Consider the following 24,746-nt stretch of genomic DNA (forward strand, 5'->3'; position numbering starts at 1 on the left):
ATGACGTCGATGTCATAATACAGAGAAAACAGACAAAATAATGTGATTACAGCAGTGTTAGTGTCCGGGAGTCGCTAGTAATTCCCAAAGTAACCTAATTATATTCCATAGCAATTAGTTGAAAAGGAAGATACAAGTGATTGTGTACACAGCGGAAGAATGTTGCACAGGGAACAAACATGATCCATTCCGTAGCCTGGTAATACCATATTTTTTTAACCGAGGAAGACGTAAAAGTTCCCTGTAGTCGCTTGTTTGGACACTTTATAAAATATATAAGGTGGTTACCAACAACTTTGCTCACTCCTGGGCTTGTGCTTTGACGTGTAAATTTATTATATAAAGTTTACTCTACAATTGGAGGTCACTCACGTTAAATAGTCAACCCAACTGCCTTAACGCGCAATGTAACCCTAGGTCTCGTTTTATATGAGAGATGTCACTTCCAAGGGAGCGTTGCGCTCCACCTAGGACGCTTTATAGAATTTCCGAAGCAGGCTGGTTCCTATGACTGCTGCACAGCAGTGAACAACCATAGACAGCTTCTCAAATAAGTCAACGTAGATTTGTAGTGTAGTCTCATGAGTCAGAGTAGTATATGAAATCCACACGTGACATATATAAATTAGTGACGTCATAGCATATTCCGCAAAAAATGGCGGCGGATAATAACGAAATGGGATAATTTAATGATAAACTCTTGTGTGACAGAGTGCCAAATCACGTTGGGCAGACTGTGCCGCTGGACGTATTGTGGAGAACAATGTTTCCCCCTGTTTTAATGTAATAGCCCTTCTGGGTCATATTTACCTTATTAAAACAGTATAGGGATAGAATATAGTTAATGGTCTTCCTGTATGCCAATAGATAAACAACAGAAACGTCGTTAAACACCATGCAGTGTACGACCTGCAAGTTATTCGTTAATTGACACCACATGGAAGCAACTGGCACAGAGTAGAGTGGGGCATACAGTAAATACATTTAAGGATTCATGCACTGGGTCAAAACGCACGATCTGTCCTGCGCCCGGCTGTACGATTCTATTGTACCTCCTTTATTCGGATCTGAATGCTGTGGTATTCTGTCCAAATACATAAAAGATGCAAGTAAAGTTCTGGCAATACAAACATAACAACCGCTAGCAGAGTTTAAAATGATGGAATACGACCTTGTAACGTTAATTCCGAAGCAGCCCTTCGCAACGTCCTGTTATATTCCAGTGGCGAGGTTCTGTGTACGCAGAAAATATTTCGGTCTATGTGTGGTGTTCCACAGTTTGTATACTGGAGTAATAATCCTCTAAACATGAGACTGCATGTCCTCGAAGTCTTATAGGTGATTGATACGCTTTCAACTACCTAGCTTCAACTACTTTTCAAGGTCATACAACGACCCATATCCCACACACGGAGGTCATCGTAGATAGCAGACATTTTAGGATTTTGTATGGGCAGCGAATAAGAAAGCATAATCTATTCTGTAACTTCATTAAAATTATTTCTTTATTTTTGTTTGGTGCAGTTTTAATAACATCCAGCTTAATTCTTAATTTATAATTTTAATCTTGATCTGAATTACCCATTACCGTCTCCAGCTAGTAATTTGAGAAATACAAACTATGAAATTCCCGAATTCCACTACATATCTAATTTTCTGCCTTATGGCTTTAACAATTAGCCCTCTTCCTTCATGCAGTTCATCTATGCGAGAGCATTCAGGCAGTTTAACATTGCCTCTTATTTCGTGAATAGCACTTTTGTTAAAACCCTCCACATATTTGTGAGTGTACATTGGCAACTCTTCAGCTCCACATTCCTGTGGAATTTCTGTATAGAACTTAAAAGTTCCCAGTTTTTGTAAACGAATGTCAAAAAAATGGTTCAAATGGCTCTGAGCACTATGGGACTCAACATCTGAGGTCAGCAGTCCCCTAGAACTTAGAACTACTTAAACCTAACTAACCTAAAGACATCACACACATCCATGCCCGAGGCAGGATTCGAACCTGCGACCGTAGCAGACGCGCGGTTCCGGACTGAAGCGCCTAGAACCGCTCGGCCACCGCGGCTGGCCTAAACGAACGTCATTTAATATTGTTGTTATTCCTTAAGTTGTTAGGTGCACAACATCCAGGCCGCTAGAGTCAGGTAGGATATAACCATTCTTTACAAGCATATCCTACAGGTAGTAAACATTCTCGATTCCATTCAATTTGGCCAGTACTCCAACACGTTCACTGTAAACACAGATATTTTATATTCCTCGCTCCTAGCCGGATATCGTCATGCACTGTGTTTAAGGACGTACGTAAATCTTGCTTGCACATCAGCAACAGCTGTTTTCTTTTTCCAAGTGCAGTTTATATTCTTACTTTATGACAGCTGTTTTAGCATAATTTCTAGTGTTCTTTCTTGTGTGCATAACACGGTAAGCGCACTTAAGATCATGATTTCTGTAACAGGGAATAGTCGGTTCAGTACATATACTCTCTTTCTTAGGACTTGTGCGACAACAATGTTCGTGGATACCAGTCCTAATGGCTACGATCCTCGACAGGCGATGATATACAGTTGACTTGTGAATCACACGGCGATCATCACTGTATGTCCTGAAACGTGAGCCATGATTGGCTGCTTCAGGGTCACTTCAGTAGGCTGCGTTTCACCTGCTAGCACTCTGCTCTACATGGATACTCTGCAAATCATATTTAAGTGCTTGGCGGGGAGTTCATCGAGCCACCTTCACAGCAATTCTCTGTTATTCCAATCTCCTACAGCGCACGGAAAAAACGAACACCTATATCTTTCTGTGCGAGCTCTGATTTCCCTTATATTATTAAGATGATCGTTTCTCCCTATGTAAGTCGGCGTCAATATTTTCACATTCGGAGGAGAAATTTGGTGACTGAAATTTCGTGAGAAGACTCCGCCGCAACAGAAAACGCCTTTGTTTTAATGATTTCCATCCCAAATCCTGTATCATTTCAGTGACGCTCGCTCTCCTATTTACACAATACGTACTGCCGTTCTCTGAACACTCGATGTACTCCGTCAATTCTGTCTGGTAAGGATCCAACATCACGTGGCAGTATTCTAAAAGAGGATGGACAATCGTAATGTAGGCACCCTCTTTAGTAGATATGTTACATTTCGTAAGTGTCCTGTCATAAAAACGGAGCCTTTGGTTAGCCTTCCCGACAACATTATCTATGTGTTCCTTCCATTTTAAGTTGCTCGTAATTTTAATTCCTAGGTATTTAGTTGAATTTATAGCCTTTAGATTTGACTGGTTAAGCGTGTAACCAAAGTTTAACGGATTCTTTCTAGCACTCATGTGAATGACCTCACACTTTTCGTTATTTAGGGTCAATTTCCAATTCTCGCACCATACTGATATCTTTTCTAGATCGTTTTGCTTTTTGTTTTAATCTTCTGATGACTTTATTAGTCGATAAACGACAGCATCATCTGCAAAGAACTTAAGATAAGCGCTCAGATTGTCTCCTAAATATAATATAGATAAGAAACAGCAAAGGGCCTATAGCACTACCTTGGGGAACGCCAGAAATCAGTTCTGTTTTTTCTCAATGACGTTCCGTCAATTACTAAGAAATTTGACCTCTCTGACAGGAAATCAAGAATCCAGTGACATAACTGAGACGATATTGCTTAAGCAGGTAATTTCACTACAACCAATTTGTGTGGTACAGTGTCAAAAGCCTTTTGGCTCTAATTGTGAACAGCTTTAGGTTAATTATTCCTAGCAGGCAGCGAGCAGCAACTTAAATGCAACAACGCCACTGGCTAGCAACGAGGTGTGTGGTGCTGCAGTGAACTGCGATGTGCCAGTAATGAGTATGCAGCATAAACGTACCCTAATGAAACTCTGTCGCTCTCTGAGAATCAGTTTGCTGTAATCGAGTACCGAATTCGAAGAGTTCTTTCACATATGGAGAGCCGCCCGCGGTAGCAGCGCGGTCTCAGGCGCTTTGCCACAGTTCGCGCGGCTGCTCCCATCGGAGGTTCGAGTCCTCCCTCGGGCATGGGTGTATATGTTGTCCGTAGCGTAAGTTAGTTCAAGTCAGATTGTGTGTAAGCCTAGGGTCCGATGACCTCAGCAGTCTGGTCCCAGGGGAACTTACCACCACCACATGGAGAACTCTCTCTTTCAGCATGACAATGCCAGACAACAGACTAGCGCTGCCACAACCACTGTCATTGATCATCCTTCGTACAAAAATGGTTCAAATGGCTCTGAGCACTACGGGACTTAACTTCTGAGGTCATGAGCCCCCTAGAACTTAGAACTACTTAAACCTAACTAACCTAAGTACATCACACACATCCATGCCCGAGGCAGGATTCGAACCTGCGACCGTAGCCATCCTTCGTACAGTTCTGGCTTGGCCCCATCCGACTTTCGACTGTTTCCAAAACCTGAAGAACATCTTCGGGAACTTCGCTTTGATAGTGATGAAACTGTGCAATCAGAGGTGAGGGTGTGCCTCCGTCAACAAACTCAAACACTGTACAATGACGTGGATATTGCACTCAGTACGTAGGAACGGCACAATTGCTGTACGTTGTCAAAACTGTGGCACAGCACATATTGTTCTAATGTGAATAAGAATCTTTCCAGATTGTCCTATTAAGGATTTCATTAAAGGTACCATTAAACATCAATAAAAACAAAACGAGGATAATGGAAAGTACTTGAGTGAAGTCAGGTGATGCTGAGGGAATTAAATTAGGAAATGAGACACTTAAAGTAGTAGATACGTTTTGCTAATTGGGGAGCAAAATAACTGATGCTGGTCAAATTAGAGAGGATATAAAATGCAGACTGGCTACGGCAAGGAAAGCGTTTCTGAAGAAGAGAAATTTGTTAACATCTAGATTTCAAGTGTCAGGAAGTGTTTTCTGAAAGTATTTGTAGGGAATGTAGCCATGTATGGAAGTGAAACATGGACGATAAACAGTGTAGAAAAGAAGAGAATAGAAGCTTTCGAAATGTGGTGCTAAGAAAAATGCTGAAGATTAGATGGGTAGAACTAGGGAGAAGAGGAATTTGTGGCACAACGTGACTAGAAGAAGGAACGGTTGGTAAAACATGTTCTGAGGCATCAAGGGACCAGCAATTTAGTATTGGAGGGAAGTGTGGACTGTAAAAATCGCAGAGGGAGACCAAGAGATGAATAGAGTCAGCAGATTCAAAAGGATGTAGGTTGCAGTAGTTACTCGGAAATGAAGAAGCTTGCACAGGATAGAGTTGCATGGAGAGCTGCATCAAACCAGTCTCTGGACTGAAGACCACAACAACAACAACCATTAAACTTAATGACATTGAGAGCTACTGCTCAGTTAGAGAAATCTGTTAACGAGTATCTAAGTCTTCTGTAACACTATTCGGATGAAGTTGTGCATAGTCTACAATGTCTGTAGATGTCGCACTTTGTTCGCATGTGTTAACTCGAAGGTTAAAGTGCATGTGGCACTAGCCAGATAGATAATAGGTTCGGGGTACGATGGCACTCGTCTACAGATTTGTTGCTGTATTATTTACTGTGTTAAATAGAAGTTCGCCCATCAATTCAAAACTAGATTTCCGTCTTTTCAATCTCTTTTAACTACAGCTCTGATCCTTGATTTTGATCAATTTAAAAGTAAAGATAGCAGGAGGGCTGTTCAATAAAGAATGATCATATTTTTTTGTGACGACATATCTTTACTCATCCTCATAATTTTGATAGTCCTCCTCAAAGTAGTCTCCCATGAATGCGGTGCACTTGTCCCAGCGTTTTTGCCAGTCTTCAAATATAAGCTGGAAATCATTTTTAGAGAAGTCCTTCAAAATCGCCTCCGCAGGCTTCACCACTGCTTCTGATGACTGATAATGCCTCCCACGAAGGCGTTTCTTCATGTTGTGGAATAGAAAAAAGTCACGTGGGGCTAAATTCGGACTATAGGGAAGGCGAGGGATGCACTTCGCGTTGATTTTTGCAAGATATTCAGCAACAACATTGGCAATATGCGGCCGCGCATTATCGAGGTGCAGCATCCAGCCTGCTTCTCGGAAGTGTCGTCTTTTGCGCCTGATATGGGCTTGCAATGTTTCCAGGACATCCCTGTAGTATTGTCCAATTACTGATGTGCGTGCAGGCACAACATGCTGATAAAGCATTCCACAAATGTCAAAGACTAAGATGACCATGACATTCTCAGCAGAAGCAACAACTTTCGCTTTTCCGGGGCGTTGGTGATGCAGGAGATTTTCAGACTGAATTTTGCTATTTGCTTTCAGGATCAAAATGATGTAGCCAAGTTTCATCAGCAGTGATTAAATTTGTAAGAAACTCCGGATCTTCCTCTAACATCAACTTTAACTACTTGCAGACCTGCACGCGAATGTCCTTTTGTTCAGGAATCAACGGTCTTGGAAACCATCGCGCACAAACACGTGTAACGTGTAATTTTTCCATCACCAACGTGTGGGTGGCACCCAATGAAATGTTCAGTATTTCAGAAGGTGATCTTAACGTAATTCGTCGATCCTCTCTCACAATAACAGCATCATTGTTGATGTTTTCTTCGGTAAGAGTAGCAACTGCTTCCTTTTAAATAGATCGTCTCCCCTCTTTAAACATTTTAAACCACCTTCGAGCTGTGCTGTAGGGAAGAACAGATTCTCCATAGGTCTCCTGTAACATTGTATAGGCCTCAGCGGTAGGCGATACTGAACATGTCTGACCCTGCCTGTCTCTTACAGGCGGGAACCAGACGTCCCAACAATGGAACTACTACAGCGTGTTTGTTGCACATTAAGCTAACAGAATGTCATAAGATTAAATTTTACCTCGAGAAATTGTGACCGTAAAAAATTATGATCATTTGTTATTGAACAGTCCTCGTAACATCATAGAAATAAGGGAATATGAATACATTAGGCAAAGAGAAGAGTAGGAAAAGATATTGCTGTTCTTTTCTGAAAGTGATCTCTGGAGAGATTAGAGCAAAGACAGAGATGGTCTTTGCTGTCTAATATTTTCTTTATTGACGTAATGATAACGAAAAGCATAAGGAGAGGAGAAAAATAATGTACTAAAAGTTTGTTAAAAGTAAGAGACGTATAAAATTGCTGTTGAATCCTAAAAGGACGATAATATAAAATAAAAGAATACATTAAAAGAGGTTTACGAATCGTGGGTATAGACATTCAAGAAGAGAAAATACTGTATCACTAACTCTGTCAATAGGTAAATCTTTGCCTCCAAGTTGAAGTAAGCATTGGCAAAAGACTGCGTTACGATAAAGATGGAAACATGAATAATATGGTAATTTGTAGTCTTAAACCTTAAAATATATTAGGATTGGTTGATAACAGCGTCATTGAATCCGTAATGGGGCGATAAATTTGGGATTTTCTATGAACAAAGACAGAGATAAAAAATTATTTTCTCCTTTTCAGTGACGCGGTATCTGTTGGATGACGCTGCTGTATGTGTCTATCAGAAACTTAACTAGACCGATTCCATTAGCCTATTATTATCAGTCCTGCGTAAGAGAGCTTGTTGAAATATGAAAAGGCTGGTTCCATTACCATTGTATTATCGATGCAAACTGCACAAAAGGAAATAGACGCTAACGATTTCTTAAGACGATTAGCGTAGGACTGCCGATGGATTCAGCCAGACATACCTATCTACGTTAATTGGGGCTTCCTATGGTTTTATTATTATCCATAACGTTTCCGCCGGCCTGGGTGGCCGAGTGGTTCTAGGCGCTACAGTCTGGAACCGCGCGAACGCTACGGTCGCAGGTTCGAATCCTGCCTCGGGCATGGATGTGTGTGATGCCCTTAGGTTAGTTAGGTGTAAGTAGTCTAAGTTCTAGGGGACTGATGACCTCAGAAGTTAAGTCCCATAGTGCTCAGAGCCATTTATAACGTTTCCCAATAATTACAGTTAAAAGAGACAGTATTACCCTGTTAATTAGTTGCTAGGCGATGTCTAAGAATATTATAGTACTAACAGCATGCCATCACTTTAAGAACTCAAAAAGCTGAGAATCATTTCACGAAAAACTGAAGTTTATACCAAAGATGCTGATACGTTCGATAAAACATTAAAAATAAATTCTGTTTTGGAAAGGAGTATGTTTACAGTATATAACAGAACTTAACCTTCGCGTATCATTTTCAGAAATTTTGCCTATCCTGCGTTACAGTATGTATTCTAACACGAATACATTCTGAACCACCAGTTTGATATCGAATGAACTAAAAACAATTTTTTTGTGAAGAACAATAATCGTATATACTACTTGGCAATATCTTCCCTATACGACATTACTAGAAAAAATTAAATTGAAGTTTAACATTATGGTGCCTGTGTGCGTGTGTGTGTTTGATTGTTTGTGTGTGTGTGTGTGTGTGTGTGTGTGTGTGTGTGTGTCTCTTTTTAAAATTCAAATAATAATGGAACCCTTCAACCAATGTTGAATAGGAAGTAATTTAGAATGGTAGACCTAGCTATTTAGTGAAACTTAGTTAAATCTAATGAAAGTAGTAGTATCAATGCTTAAGCAATATCTGTACGTTCTGTCGAGGGCTGCTAACTGTACCATACAGTAGAGTGAGTCTGGTGGTGCGCCTAGCAGAGAACGTTCGCGGCAGCACAGACAGAAATGCAGCAACACTACGAGACGATGACACGAAGTAACAAAGAACTTGAAAGGAACATTGCATATTCAGAATGTTTTCTAATCTTACTGACATCAGAGTGAGTTCCTTGCTTCAAGAATATGTCAATTTTGTATTCTTTAAGAGGTTTGTTGGTTTACTGGTTCTAGTGTGTTAATATTTCGAAGTTGTTATTGGATAATGTAGTGGGCGTTACGAACTTGAGACTACGTTATAATACTGATAACGATGGTGAATATTTAAAAATAGTTTGGTTTTGTTCTAGTATTAGAAATGGAGGAAGAACTTTAGACGAATGACTGCATAATTTTTTGTGGGTCAAAATGTGTTAAAGGAATGACCTGAAGAGTTAAAGATAGAATTGAAAAACTGATTGGATGATGCGAAGAGAAGTAGACAAATATAGCGCATAAAATTTAGCAAGAAATATGAAACTGTTGATGTGAACATTGTAGTGTAGTAGAAAAGATTTGTGAGGTAGGGACACTTCTCGGGGAGACTGAAGAGGTTAAAGAGGCTCGGGACATGACTGTCAGTCTTGATAGATGTAATGGAATAGATATAAGAAAATAATAAGCAAATGAAAACTTAGAATAGAGACTTAAATAAAGTCGTGGATTCATAGAAAGGGCACAAAGGTGGTTAACCGAAAAGATTTTGAAAGCCGACTTGCTCTTTTCTGAAGTAAGAATAATGTGGAAAGGGAGTCTGGTTTAAGTACAGATATTTGTCTAACGTCAACTCAGCTATCAGGGACGCGAGTAGTTCATATAATCATAATGATATCACTGATTCTGAGATCCAAACATCATTGTACAATAATGCAGACAGAACCCAAACGTATAGATCAGATATGAGTGCACGGGGCAGGTTGGAGGAGTTGAAGCAAGCGATAAAAAATGATGGGAATAGTTTTCCTCGTTTAAGCCGAAGGAATTGTCCATCCAATTATTTTTCAAAGTGTTTTCAGGGAAATTTACCTTTAACTTGGTGCCGTAATAAGAGTATATTGTATTGTTAGTCGTTTATAAGAAGACACTTTGCAGTGGGGAATGATGAATTTAGATAGATTTTCTAAAGCCTTTCCAGAGCCTTTAAACCCAAATACTGGTCAGAAAATGCTCAACAGAAACAGGGGCGAGAACTCTTTGGTCCTCAGAGGTGTAACGAGGGTTGGGATGGCTAGGAAGTTTGTACAGTGTCACTTACATCAAGCTTTGTATTTGGATGAACCAGTGAATGAATAAATTACCTGCCGACAAACATAGGAAACGTTTACAATGAGAGAAGTGAACTTAGGCTCAACTTTATTAGAACTGTAGGATCTATAAAATATTTAAATTGCGTTAATTACTAAATATCATATGCAAGCTAACATGGTCCAACGATGAATGCGGGTTTTTAGCCTTACTTACTGTTTCATAAATTTATATATCAAGTGGCGAACGTTCCTAGAGGACTCAGCGACCTCCACCATGACAGCACAGGGATGGCTTCTAGCAAGATTGATGAAAGAAAAGTGAAAGGAGATAGGTTGATGGATAAAACAGATTATCTACATGTCTGATGGACCGTTCTGGTTAAAGGACATAGCATGTCATATCACAGTGCTCTTAAAGAAAATGAATTCAGATAAGGAAGTAGGAAAGTATCACTTACAGTGCGTAAGGAAATACATCTCATATTCAACTGTAGCAATGACAGTAGGAAGTCGGCTGGAAGAGATTGGTGATGAAGTTGATTCATCAGCCAGTTCATTTTAGGAGGGTTCTCAGTCAAAGTGTCTACGTGTGCAAGTGAACCGAATGATACAAATTGCGGTTGTTACAAAGAAATGCCTTTTGCATGCTGCACATAGAAATTTTTATTCATATTTATGTACCGAGACGCGTTTCGCCTTTTTTACAAGGCATCTTCAGTGGGTGTCCTGAAATATTACATGATTTGTCCTTTTTTACGCACAGGTTATGGTTTCACATCTAGGTTATAGATTTAAAAACAGTTCCTTAACGTTTTTTTAAGAAATGGAAAAGTACTTATAGGTAACTTATAATTCACTGCATCTAAGAAAACTGCTTTTTCTCATCTGGCAACCAGGTGGACATCTTACAGTTCACATCAGTGTAACTGCCATCTTTTTAATACAGAGATTCATTTGTTTTTCTAAGTGTTACCAACTGTTTTGTGAATGTGTGTGTGTGTGTGTGTGTGTGTGTGTGTGTGTGTGTTAGAGAGGCAGAGAGATTTCTTATGTTTTATTTTATTTTTTTATTTTTAATTATTTATTTTTATTTTTTATTCTTAATAATAATAATACTAATTATTATTATTATTATTATTGTATTTTCCTGTATATACTTATGAGAGGAATCAGATATGTAGTCATTTGTTGGGATTTCTGTCTGTTATATGATCAGTCAGTGTAAACAGTGAGTTGTTAGTCACATTTACTTGGTCATTTAGTAGTTGTTTCTTTTCAGCCTTTGTTTTGTATATTTGATAATTTTCCTGTAATGTTAGGAGATATGTTTCATTATTTATTTTAATTATTTTCATATCATTTTCTCTTGTAGTAGGTTTGTGGTTATTTTATCTCAAATGTTCTGCAAAAGTTGAGTGGCTCGTTCCATATTTCTGTGCTCTGATATGTTCTTTGTACCGGGTGTCAAATATTCTGCTGGTTTGTCCTAAATACCTTTCATCACATGTGTTGCACTGTAGTTGGTATATTCCTGCTTTTTGGTAGATATCTATGTGTTTTGATATTTTTGGAATGTGCCTTTGGATTGAATTGTCTGTTTTGAATGTTATGTTTATCCCTTGTCTTTTGAAAATGTTATTTTATGTGAGAGTTTGTGCTTGTATGTCATTTTAAGAATAAAAAGATAAAAAATAAATAAAAAAATAGAATTAAAAAAACTAAAATAAAAAATAATAAATCTCTCTCCCTCTCTAATACACACACACACGTACACACACACACACACACACACACACACACACACATTCACAAAACAGTTGGTAACACTTAGAAAAACAAATGAATTTCTGTATTAAAAAGATGGCAGTTACACTGATGTGTAACGATAACAATGAACTGAAAGTGAACTGTAAGATGTACACCTGGTTGCCAGATGAGAAAAAGCAGTTTGCTTAGATGCAGTGAATTATAAGTTACCTACAAGTACTTGTCCATTTCGTAAGAAAACGTTAAGGAACCGTTTTTAAATCTATAACCTAGATGTGAAACCATAACCTGTGTGTAAAGAGGACAAATCATGTAATATTTCAGGACACCCACTGAAGATGCCTTGTAAAAAAGGCGAAACGCTTCTCGGTGCATAAATAAAAATAAAAATTTCGATGTGCAGCATGCAAAAGGCATTTTCTTTGAAACAACTGCAATTTATATACAGCTGCTGCGAAAATGGCCACTACAAGAAACGCGAATGATAAAGTTATGGTAAAGAGGATATGAAAATTTGATTTGTATCTGTCACTGTTAAAGAATTAAGTACGAATCAAAGCATTGTGGTTAAGCGTTAACAACATAAGATGGAAAACTAAGTTTAAGCAGACGATGAGGAGGACACTTTATAGGTGCAAGCGTGTCAGCAAAGTGTAAGCTAGCACGTTAAATTAAAGTAGAATAAAATTAGAACATAGGAGAGCCCAAAGAAGTTCAGAGTTGAAGGACGCACACCTCAGGCGTACCAAAAGTATGAAGTTTGAATTTTGGTTCAATGAAGCGAGCAGTAAAGGTTCCTAGTTATTTCACTGAAGCCGCAGGGTACAGGGAATTATTAAAGTACCTGTTCTAACTAACAGAGTATAAGTTTATAAAATCAGAACTGTTTCACATATTGTCTTCAGAACATACACTGCTTGAAGCAGTTGATGAGCGTGATAGATGTTAGTTGACCAATTTTATCGAACAGTAGTTGCTAGGCAACACTGGTATTGCGTACACATTTTTGGAGACGTTGTGTGGTTAATTTCAACAGGAACATATAGAGATCCTTAAGGTTGAAGTAATTACGATGGACTGAATAGAGGAGAGCAACCTCTGAACTGCAAAGGAGTAAACCTGTGTTACAGCAGTAAGTGGATTACACAATAGTGAGGATCAGGGCTACTTTAGGGGCCTGATGCTGTAACACTGGGTATCACAGGTCTGTAGGGTCGACAGTCATCTTCATACTTCGGCTCCCACTGAAGAAACGCCCTGTGTGGGAATCCTTGGAGGATGGTGTTACCAGTCTTAGGGACCAGTCTTCATTCTTCTTCGGCTCTGATGTCAATTCTTAATTTTCCTTTCTTTCTTCTCCTAAGTCCTAGAGGGATCTGACTTAACTACACTCTTTCAATGAGGCACAGTGTCACCGAAGCACCTGTCTTCCACTCATATCAATATCATATAGTGAAGCTAATTAATTTTGATAAGGTATAATGATCTGCTAACTAAAAGAATTGTTCAGAGGTTTAATGGAGAATGAACTGCTATCTTAAGGTATTGTTCATAGGTTTACTCCAGAATGATAGTTACATGACCTCAGGAAATCATCCACCCGTCACTAGAAAAGGAGAGTCTACAGGAACGAGAAACCTGACAAGGGACGTTTAAAAGTGGAGGAGACGGAGAGGATGATTATATTCAACAGTAACGAGGTTCCTGAAGGCCAGATTGGTTACCGTCAACAGCAGTCATAAATCCTTATGACCTATGGATTTTAGGAGAAGCTAACGTTAAGTTACATATTTATTCTTTGTGATACTTCTACAGTTATAAATTTCGAAAAATAAGAGGTGCATTTTTTAAGGAATAGGTAAAATGTTTAGCCTGTCATCTCACGTCACCTATTTTTTGAGGTAATGTTCAATAGTACACACACACTATAAAATACAGTCTCATAAATAATGTTCAAGGTTTAAGGAGTAAGCTACTAGAAACTGGAAGTAGATAAGTAAACACAATTTGTTTAACAGCTGCTCTGTAGCACGTTGAGGCGAGGAGGAAGCTCTGTGACGTGCCAAAAATTTATTGTGGTGTGTGGTATAGATCAGATTGCTGCCACAACTCATTACGAATCATTTGTAAGATAATGTACTGAGAATGTGTAATTATTGTGATGTAATGTCCTTGTTTTATAACTTGTTGTGTACAAAATGTTGTAGAAAGATGGTGGAAAAAAAGGAGCTGCCGTCTATTTCGCGGGCAGCAAAGAACTTACATCGACCTGCAGTGGGCCGCTAGAACAAAATCCGACGGCCAAAGATTCACATTGACTTAGTAGTTAGAAGAGATATTAGTGCTGTTCATTTATTAATTTTAATGGTTCCTCGTGGTTTTAATATGGGTTTAATGAGTAGTGCCCGTTTCGTCGTAGGTCCATTGAGGAGGTATCTCGCCGTGCAGCTCCAGATACAGCCGGGTTTGATGACGAGGTCGCGTAAACCTACTTGTCAATTTGACCGATCGTCGATAACATAGGTCAAAGTGACTGAGGCTAATGTAGTAAGATTTGAGCCTAGTTTATGCTAATACTTTGTTAATGTCGGGACTCTGATAAGGTTCGAAGTAATTGTAAATTTGGCAATATATTAATTAAGTAATTACGTTAGGAGCAGCTTGGAGGCTGAGTCCTTTAGGGATTACGTTTAAATGCTGTAGAGTGACTAGTCACTTCGTTGGTGGAATGCATTTGATTATAGGATTGTCAGTAATCGACAATGGTTTCGATTTTGATTCTGTGTCACTGGAATGGTAGGCCTGCATACCCTTCTTGAGAGACAGAATGATTTCAGCTTGTAAATGATACTGTTTTGCTGTGAAGGTTGCAATAAGTACATAGGATCGACGCCAGTGCTGTATATTTTTTCGACCAGGAACTTGAAATTAGTGTTACAGTATTATTGCCAATGTGGATAAGAAATTTATTCGATTATCCTCTTGAAGATTTCACTAAAGGAACCATTAGACAGAAACACGTTCCGCGCTAGTGTTCGCTTAGAGAAAACTGTAGCGAACAACAAGTTCTTCTGTAACATTATTGGGGTGAAGTGGCACCCAGTCGCCAACCTGAACTTAGTTTGCGTGAGTTAAGTCAAGGGCTCAGGTGGTGGTGGCACCAGTATTTTTTTTATATGCGTCAGACAGATAATACACTGAAGCGCGAAAGAATCTGGTATAGGCATGCTTATTCAATTACAGAGATATGCAAACAGGCAGAATACGGCGCTGCTTTCGGTAACGCCATATAAGACAAGTGTCCGGCGCAGTTTTTGCTACAACGGCAGGTTATCAAGATTTAAGTGAGTCTGAACGTGGTGTTACAGTCGGTGCAAGAGCGACGGGGCACCGCCTGTCCGAAGTAGCGATGAAGTGGGGATTTTCCCGTACGCCCATTTCACGTATGTACTGTGAATTCAGAAATCCTGTAAAACATCAAATCTCCCACATCGCTGCGGCCGGAAAAATATCCTGCAAGAACGGGACTAACGACGACTGAAGAGAATCATTCAACGTGACAGAAGTGCAACCCTTCCGCAAATTGCTGCAGGTTTCAACTCTGGGCCGTCAACAAGTGTTAGCGTGCGTACGATTCAACGAAACATCACCGATATAGGCTTTCGGAGCCGAAGGCCCACTCATGTGGCCTTGGTGACTGTTGGACTGTTGATGAATGGAAACATGTTGCCTGGTCGGACGAGTCTCTTTTCAGATTGTATCGGGTATGGAGACAACCTCATGAATCCATGGACCCTGCGTGTCAGCAGAGGACTGTTCAAGTTGGTGGAGGCTCTCTAATGGCGTGGGGCGCGTGCTGTTGGAGTGATATGGGACCAACGATACGTCTAGATACGACTCTGACGGGTGACAAGTGCGTAAGCGTCCTGTGTGATCACCTGCATCCATTCATGCGCATGGTGCACTCCGACGGACTTTGGCAATTCCAACAGGACAGTGCGACACCCCGTCCTCCAGAATTGCTACAGAGTGCCTCCAGGAACACTCTTCTGAGTTTAAACACTTCCGCTGGCCACCAGACTCCCCAGAAGAGATCTCCATCCTGTCGTACTCTTAGGGATTTATGGACAGCCCTGTAGTATTCATGGTGTTAGTTCCCTCCAGCAATACTTCAGACATTAGCTGAGTCCATACAATGTCGTGTTGCGGCGCTTCTGTGTACTCACGGGGGCTCTACACGATATTAGGGAGGTGTACCAGTTTCTTGGGCGGTGCTAGCAGTCGCCTTCTGATTACATTGTTGAATAAAACATCGCCACGTTAATTCAAAACTACGTTCTCGACTTTTCGAACCCTTTTTCTATAGAGACCCGATCCTTCGTTTCGATCAGTTTAAAAGTAAAGATGATAACATTATAGAAAGAAGGAATTATTAAAATATTAGAAAAGAGCAGATTAGCAAATATATTACTATTCTTTACTGAAAGTGAACTCTGCAAATATTATACCAAAGACACAATTTTTGTGTGTAGCAATTTTCAGTATTGACGTATTGGTAATGAAAAAAAGTCAAGCAGTAAGTCTAGAGGCGCGGAAACTACATTTTCACTTTGAACTATATAAGTTAGTGAAGAGGTTACGAACGTTGCATTACTTTTGGCGCAGCACTTACCTGGTGGTGCAGCTCAGACGTTTTCTACTTTACAACCGTTACAAAGACCCTGCATCAGACGGGCTACACTACAGCTCTGGTTTTCTGACGACGACTTACTTGTCACTTGGTTTCAAGAGTTCATAAACTGATTCCATAGCAGTGTCGAGGACACTGTGTAGATTTCCGTTGTGAGGCGTGCCCGGTGCGAAGCGAGGTACGAGGTCCAACAAATCGTGCGTATCGCGGCGGCTGACGGAGTGTGCGATGTAAAGTTGAGAGCCCGGCTCCCACCGAAAGAGAGTCTCGTGCCCAAGAAGCGGGTACTTGTCGGCCAGTCGCCGGCCCTCTCGCTCCTCGAACACGATGGACGTAGCGTGGAACCGCGCCAGCGCCTTCAGCACGCACTCACACTGGCGAACGTCTAGTGGCTTCTTGGGGTCCAGCATGTGGTAGCCGGTCAACACCAGGTCCTCCAACACCAGCAAATCCGACCGCATGTAGTAGCACTTAGGGACGGTGCCCAAGTACACAGCAGCCTCGTACTGCGAGCAGCGCAGGTGTTTCTGCACGTCCCTAAGGAGATCGCCGTAGAAGAGGATCTCCTTCTGGTAGCCAGTAGTGGACATTGCTAAATTCCTCCTGTAGATGTCATCTAGAGGCACCGACTTGACAAAGAACTGCAGTTCGGTGGTCTTGGCACCTTCCCTTTCCCTGTCGCCCAGTGAGACAGACACGCGCAGCTTCAGGTGATCGCCCATGAAGCCCTTCAAGTCTGTGCTAAGGGGAGCGACTGCAAACCATGCCAACTCGAAATCGTCCCTCTGCAGGTACCTCTTGACGATCTCGCGACATTCCTCTCGCGACAGCGCTGACGTGGAGCTCATGTCTGACGTCAGCTGCCTCTCGTACTGTCAGAGAGTGCACAGTACGGGGCTGGATCCGAAAAGAGAGCTTATTTATACTAGTGTCCGACATACGCGTCGTAATAAACGCAATAGAGGGCTTTATCAGCAGTTCTATCTCTGTTGTCACTGTGTCACGTAAAGATTAGGGATCCTGAAAGCAGCGTTTGCATTGTACTTGTGCTATCAAGTCACTCATTGTTCGTTACGTAGGCTATTATTTTTGAGTGAGAACCTAAGTCTCAAGAGTATATAAAGAACAGATTATCACGCTGCGGCACGTCGCATATAGCTTCTTTTGCAGCAGATAGCTTCAAGAGTCATGTAAGAAACATGACGCATAGTTTTTCCCTCTCATTTTGGCTACAACGCACAACTCATGGATTCCCGGTTAAAAAACAAAAATGTGAGAGAAGGACGTTACACTACGTTAGAAGAATCCAGCGGCTTTTTCATTACTAGAAGTACAAACACAAACACCAGTGTTTTATTTAAAGCACATGTGTTTTATGTAAATTACCATTGACAATATTCTCTTTTCCGTTGAAAGAAGAAAACGTGTAACCCACATTATTGTCATTATTGTGAGTATTATTACTGAAGCAGGCAGCAGATTTAAGTGTTTCACTCATCTACACTACTGGGCATTAATATTGCTACACCAAGAAGAAATGCAGATGATAAGGGGTATCCATTGAACAAATATATCATACTAGAACTGACATGTGGTTACATTTTCACGCAATTTGGGTGCATAGATCCTGAGAAATCAGTACCCAGAACAACCACCTCTGGTCGTAATAACGGCCTTGATACGCCTGGGCATTGAGTCAAACAGAGCTTCGATGGCGTGTACAGGTACAGCTGCCCATGCAGCTTCAACGCGATATCACAGTTCATCAAGAGTAGTGACTGGCGTATTGTGACGAGCCAGTTGCTCGGCCACCATTGACCAGACGTTTTCAATTGGTGAGGGATCTGGAGAATGTGCTGGCCAGGGCAGCAGTCGAACATTTTCTGTATCCAGAAAGGCCCGTACAGGACCTGCAACATGCGGTCGTGCATTATCCTGCCGAAATGTAGGGTTTCGCAGGGATAGAAAGAAGGGTAGAGCCACGGGTCGTAACACATCTGAAATTTAACATCCAATGTACAAAGTGCCGTCAATGCGAACAAGAGGTGACAGAGACGTGTAACCAAAGGCACTCCATACCATCACACCGGGTGATACGCTTCCAATGTGCGTTCACCGCGATGTCGCCAAACACGGATGCGACCATCATGATACTGTAAACAGAACCTGGATTCATCCGAAAAAATGACGTTTTGCCATTCGTGCACCCAGGTTCGTCGTTGAGTACACCATCGCAGGCGCTCCTGTCTGTGATGCAGCGTCAAGGGTAACCGCAGCCGTGGTAATACCCTGAAATAATGGGCCACCACGTTCATCATCACTGACAGAACTGAGAACTTTATTTAAGATAACTACAAAACATCAGATCAGTAGTGGATGAAAGTAACAAGCGAAGATCATTGGACAGAAAAGACTACGACAAAATGATCGTGGAGAAGTGAAAAAGTTGAAAAATAAATCTAAACATGTCCTGGATAGACTACAAGAAAGTCTTTGACTCACTGCCACCCATTTGGATCATTAAGTTCCCGGGAATCCGTAGTGTCAGCGAAAACGTCAGGAAATTCACAGAAAACCCGATGGAGCAATGGGAGATAGAACTATTTCTCAGAAAATAATACTGCAGATTACTAAGCATGAAGAGAGGCGTTTTTCAGTGGAACAATTTGTCTGCTCCCTTCCCGCTGTTCATCTGTTCATCATCACCTTTGTCCCACTGTCAACCATCTAACAGGAAACAAACCTGGGCCATTAAACAGAGAGAAGTTATCAGAAATTAACACGCCTTTTGCACACGAATGAATTTAAGCTCTTCAGAAACACTGAAATTGAGATCCAATTTCAGAATAATAACACCCGAATCACCAATGACATCAACGTAAAATTCGGCTTAGACTAGAGCGCCACATTGACGCTGTGGAAGGGTAAAACCTCGGAAAGTGAAGGCATCAGAATGCCAGATGGGCAAGCCATCAAGTGCCTCAGGCGGAAAGCTTACAAAAACCTAAGCACTTTACAGTTGGACAACATGGGCATGTAGAAAGTGTGGACAGCAAAGAGCACATCCAGTGGGCAATAAACTTTTTAGATGCAAATTGAATTATAGCTTTACCATCAAAGCAGACAATGCCTGGACCATACCTCTTATCGCACAGACTGAGGGCATGGTGAACTGGGCAAAAGTAGAATTGGACAATCAGGATAAGAAAACACATGATAATTTACCATGCGGCTCACCGTTGTTGTCACGTCATCAGTCTGTACTTGTCCAGAGAAGTAGATGCAATTTGCAATTGAGACTGATAGTGGAAGAAGAGAAGCATGGATTGGCAGCCTACGTGAGAGGTAGTCAAGAGTCAGCCCTGACTGAAATCGATAACAAAAGGCTTCTCAAAGTATAGCAAACGAAGACCCAATACCGGAAGGCTGCACTCCAATGCCGGATTGTCAGCCTGCGCGATAAAGAACGGCATGGGCAGTTTTTGGAGAAGACTGGAGAAGATCAAACGCAAAGTAGGTGAGGATAGATTTGGTCTTGGCTGACCAACACAATCCTAAAGAAGGAAACTAAAGGCTTAATTGCTGCCGAACAGAAACAAGCCATCAAAACTAACACTATCGAAAGATCGCTTATGCTGATTGTAAGAAGAAGCACAAGGCTGTGGCACGAATGATTCACTGAAATGTAGGCCAAAATTACCATCTACTGGAGGCAAGAAACTGGTGGGACCACAAGTCAGAAAAAGTTCTCGAAAACAAACATACCAAATTACTTTGCTTCTCTCCACTTCAGGCAGATCGAATGTAGGAACCCAGTACACCAGACATCACAGCTTTGGTGACAAAGAAAGCTTGGTCCGTTGACACTGCCATCCTACATGATAGCTGACTCGACTGTTGCGTAATCCAATGAAAGTGGTCCCTGCGGTTCACGGTACATTGAGAATAGTGACAAAATACCACAGTGGCCGCCTGAAATCCACTGACATTAAAAACATATCCATTTCCCAACTTCCAAGGCTACTTTACTAGACGCTTGGGAAGTGTCCGAGTAGGGATAAAATAAAAGAAATCCAATGTGGTGATTTTATTTGCTATGCTTACTCTTGTAATAATAATAATAATAATAATAATAATAATAATAATGGTGTTTACAAAATATCTTTACAAACTTAGGCTTTCATAACTTTAAAATTATATTAGATAATAACATTTTCATCATGAGACAAGATTATACGTATAGTTTTGTATTATTCAGGTCTCACAGATTTGACGAAATTTTTGGGCGCCACAGGAGAAAGCTCAGTGTATAGCCCGGTTTGTAGACACGAAATCCAACGCTCAAGCGCAACGGAACCTTTTAAAGTAACATGGAAGGAACCTACCATCTCTATCTACTATTCTACTTGGCATACGTCATTGATGGAAACAGATCGTGTTTTCTGCAATCAGGGGGCGGTTTTCCTCTTGTGTTCCAGACATCCACGTACTGAAAGTATGGGAAGGAAGGAAGCTCCGTCTCTAGGCCACAAGTGGTCCTTCCGGGACCGTCCGGCCGCCGTGTCATCTTCCGAGGAGGATGCGGATAAGGAGGGGCGTGTGGTCAGCACACCGCACTCCCGACCGTTAGGACGGTATTCTTTGACCGAAGCCGCTACTAATCGGTCGAGTAGCTCCTCAATTGGCATCACGAGGCTGAGTGCACCCCGAAAAATGGCAACAGCACATGGCGGCAGGATGGTGACCCATCCAAGCGCCGGCCACGCCCGACAGCGCTTAACTTCGGTGATCTCACGGGAACCGGTGTAGCCACTGCGGCAAGGCCGTTGCCTGAAAGTATGGGAGATCCTACAAAATCAGTGCATACGGTGGCCAGAGAGTAGGCAATATCACGAACAACAGTGTGTAAAATCTTGGAAAAAACGTTATGTCTTCATGATTACAAAATAAGAAAATTTGGAAAAGATTTGTCCCTCTGATGAGTCAACATTTCATGTGTATCGCGAGCTGATACGTCATAATGTTTATATATTGGGATCAGATTGTTCTTATGTTACGTGTGAAATGGGTTTCAGACTTATGTACAAGTGTATTGTTAGTACATTTTTTTTCACTGAGGCTGCCTTCAACAGTGATGTCTACCTGGGCATGTTGTACAATTTGAACACCTGCAACACGAGAACATATTCCAGCAAGCTGGAGTTCCACGTCATTGGCCCCTAAATATTCGTCAATATCTAAATGAGGAGAATCTTTCTCCACATTGTTTGTAAGCAGCTGGTGACAGTTTCAGCACGGCCTGCAGGGTTGCCAGAATTCCCTTAAGGTCACGACATCGTGTAGTATTGTTAGATTTTATCCCCCATTCTTCTCACCCATCTCTCTGACATCACAACCAAAGATGGTGGAAAAGCCGACTTGTGTAGTGCGAAATTAGAAAAATCCAAGAAAGCGGAACTATACTCATAAGAATAAACCGGAAGTAAGCAAACACAGACACGATGATTGGTCAGAAGCCGTAGCGGACGTACACTGGTGTTGTTATGCTCTTGGAAGTAGGTTCTACTTATGTATTAGATATATTATTACGAAGTTACGTTAAATGAAACTTGAAGATATTCAAATGTATTAACAGCCATCAACGTTTTTCTTAATCACGCTTTAGCAATGTAGTTTTTATTTCAAAAATTGCTTATAGTCACAGCCTCTGCACTGTTGTGCTCTGATTGTCGCGCTGTTGATGCGCAGTATGAAAATCGCTGTCCCGTAGCGAAACATCCGTGTGGAACACCGTTAAAAAGCGCCGAAAAATAGGTTATTCTTAATGTTTTTCATTAATGTACAGAGATAGTCTGCTTTGAAGTTTTCCGAGGGACTGTATTAGATTCAGTTGACACATACAAACAGTAGGTGTAATGGAATCGGTAACGTATTAGACTGAAAAATCTATTACAGGTTATGGTTTGCTGGTTCAAATCTCGTCTGAGTCATTGTTTTTCCTCGTTCAATTTGAAGTACCTTCATCTCGTAATTGTAAGATTCATCATCACTTTTTGTGCATAATGCACGTCTTCTTGTTTCTAGTTACTTATTGCACTCGAAATTTCTGTTTTAATTGCAAATACAAATTCTTAATTATCAAAATTTTATAAAAGACTGTTAACAAAAGTTGCTTAAATTAAGGAAACGTAACACTTCAATTTTTTAACGCAAAAATGAGAAACTAAATAATCTTTATTTGGACTGTGTCCATCGCTTTATACAACAGATGTAGATAAGTGTCGTAGAAACATGAAAAACAATAATTTTCACAGCATCGAGCACACCATACTAATGCTGCATTTTTACATTTGCCACTGTATACCATTATAATATGAACCCAACAGAACTGATCTGGAGGCAAGTTACGGAATTTGGACCGAGAAGTAACAAGACTATTAAGCTGGCAGAAGTACTGGAACTAACGTACGCAGGTTTTTCACGTGTCACTTCCGAATGCTGGCGGGATATAGAACGGCTCGTCATAAAAGAAGAGGAGAAAATGCAGCGCCTGCTTGGCTTCGTGGATTCTGTTGCTGATAGACTCCACTTCCAGAAATGAAATGTATTTCTCCGTTTCGGATAAGGAAGGAGTTAAGAGATTACCAGACGACTGACTGTAATTAATACCTTCAGTGGCTACAGTATTCCTGTCTCGTAGGCCCCTACCACCACGGCACAGCGCGTTCCCAGGTTGCGGATAGGGGATACGGCCTTCAGATATGAAGGGTAGCTGCGAATACAAAAAATAAGCAGTCGCGGACAGCCGGTGGGGAGCAGGTGATGGTGTGATGAACCATTTCTGTTTCTTCTTCTCTTACTATCAAATCTATTCATCAAGAATCAGCAACATTAATGGGCCCGGGTCCCTTTGAAGTACAATATTCCGGAGGTAAACTAGGTTCCCATTCGGATCTCCGGGCGGAACCTACTTCGAAGAGATTCAGGCCGAAAGGAACTTTCAGGTTGGGAACATGGAACGTTAAAAGTTTGAACAGGCCAAGAACGTTCCAGACATTATTAGACGAATTAGATAGATGCGATGTAGACATTACAGCTATTCAAGAAACTCGCTGGCAGGGGGAGGGTAGCATAAAGAGGGGTAACTATACATTTTTCTATGGAGGTGCGGAAGCTCACAGGTTTGGAACAGGTTTCGCAGTACAGAGAAATGTGCTTCACGCAATCAAGAGATATAAGGTTCATTAGTGACCGACTATCAATTATAGTGTTGTCCGGCAGGTGGAATAGACTAGTAGTAATTAATGTACACGCACCAACTGAGGACACTGAAGAGGTTGATAAAGACGGCTTTCATGAAGAACTAGATCAACTGTGGGATGAGTTCTCCTCGTACGATACAAAATTAATCATAGGTGATTTTAATGCGAAGATAGGGAAGGAGGAAGCATTCTGGCCTACAATTGGGAAAGAAAGTTTGCATAACATTTCGAATGATAATGGCACAAGGGTGGTTAATTTTGCTGTTTCAAAAGACATGAGAGCACATATTTCAAAAGGAAGGACATTCATAAAGCAACTTGGGTCCCTCCGGATGGACACACCCGAAACCAAACTGATCATGTTCTTGTAGATCGGAGATGGCACACTAGTATATAAGATGTTGGGACTTTCAGGGGAGCAGACTGCTATTCTGATCATTTTCTTGTAGTTGCCAAAGTTCACCAACGGCTCTCTGCAGCAACATGAAGGTGTCACAATGCAGGAATTGTTAGGTTCGACACTGACAAGTTAAATGATGAAAACCTTAGAGGAAGGTACCTGATAGAAATTTCAAATAGGTTTGATGCTCTCAGGACACACGAAGATCAAGACGAGGATGTAAATAAACAGTGGATCACTGTGAGGAATAATATCAAAGAGGCAGCGAAGGTCACAATAGGTACAAATAAGAAGAACAGGAGGAAACCGTGGTTTGATGAGGAATGCAAGAAATTGTTAGAGGAAAGGAGAAAAGCGCGATTAGATTGGGATAGAATGGGAGACAGAAAACGAGAGGAGTTCTTCAACATAAGAAGGTAAGTTGGTCGTAGGCTACGGGCAAAGAAGAGGGATTATTTCAACAACCACATTAAAAAAATGGAAACAGTAACACAAAAAACGTTAGGGAGCTTTACCTAGACATAAATGGGTATAGGAAGGGGTTCAAGGCTAGGACAAATGCACTTCGAGGGGATACCGGGGGAATACTATATTAAGTAAATACTATATTAAATACTATATTAAGTAAATGGAGGGCGTATTTTGAGCATGTATTAAATGTACACCAGGAAGCAGAAAATGAGCAGGCGTACGAAATACATACAGCAGAACCCCAGATACCTGAGC

The 24,746-nt window shown here is 41.0% G+C and overlaps 1 protein-coding gene across 1 annotated transcript in view; it reads right to left on the reverse strand.

Annotated features, from left to right (window-relative positions):
* LOC126236256 (uncharacterized) overlaps positions 1 to 17,235 on the reverse strand; it is a 44,368-nt gene extending 27,133 nt beyond the window's left edge. Inside the window, exon 1 of the mRNA XM_049945410.1 lies at positions 16,440 to 17,235. Coding sequence (XP_049801367.1) covers positions 16,440 to 17,206 — 767 coding nt within the window. The 5' untranslated portion in view covers positions 17,207 to 17,235. The remainder of the gene's footprint in view (positions 1 to 16,439) is intronic.
* Positions 17,236 to 24,746: the final 7,511 nt, after the last annotated feature.

This window comes from Schistocerca nitens, chromosome 2, assembly GCF_023898315.1.
Source record: "Schistocerca nitens isolate TAMUIC-IGC-003100 chromosome 2, iqSchNite1.1, whole genome shotgun sequence".
In the NCBI taxonomy this organism is placed as follows: Eukaryota; Metazoa; Arthropoda; class Insecta; order Orthoptera; family Acrididae; genus Schistocerca; species Schistocerca nitens.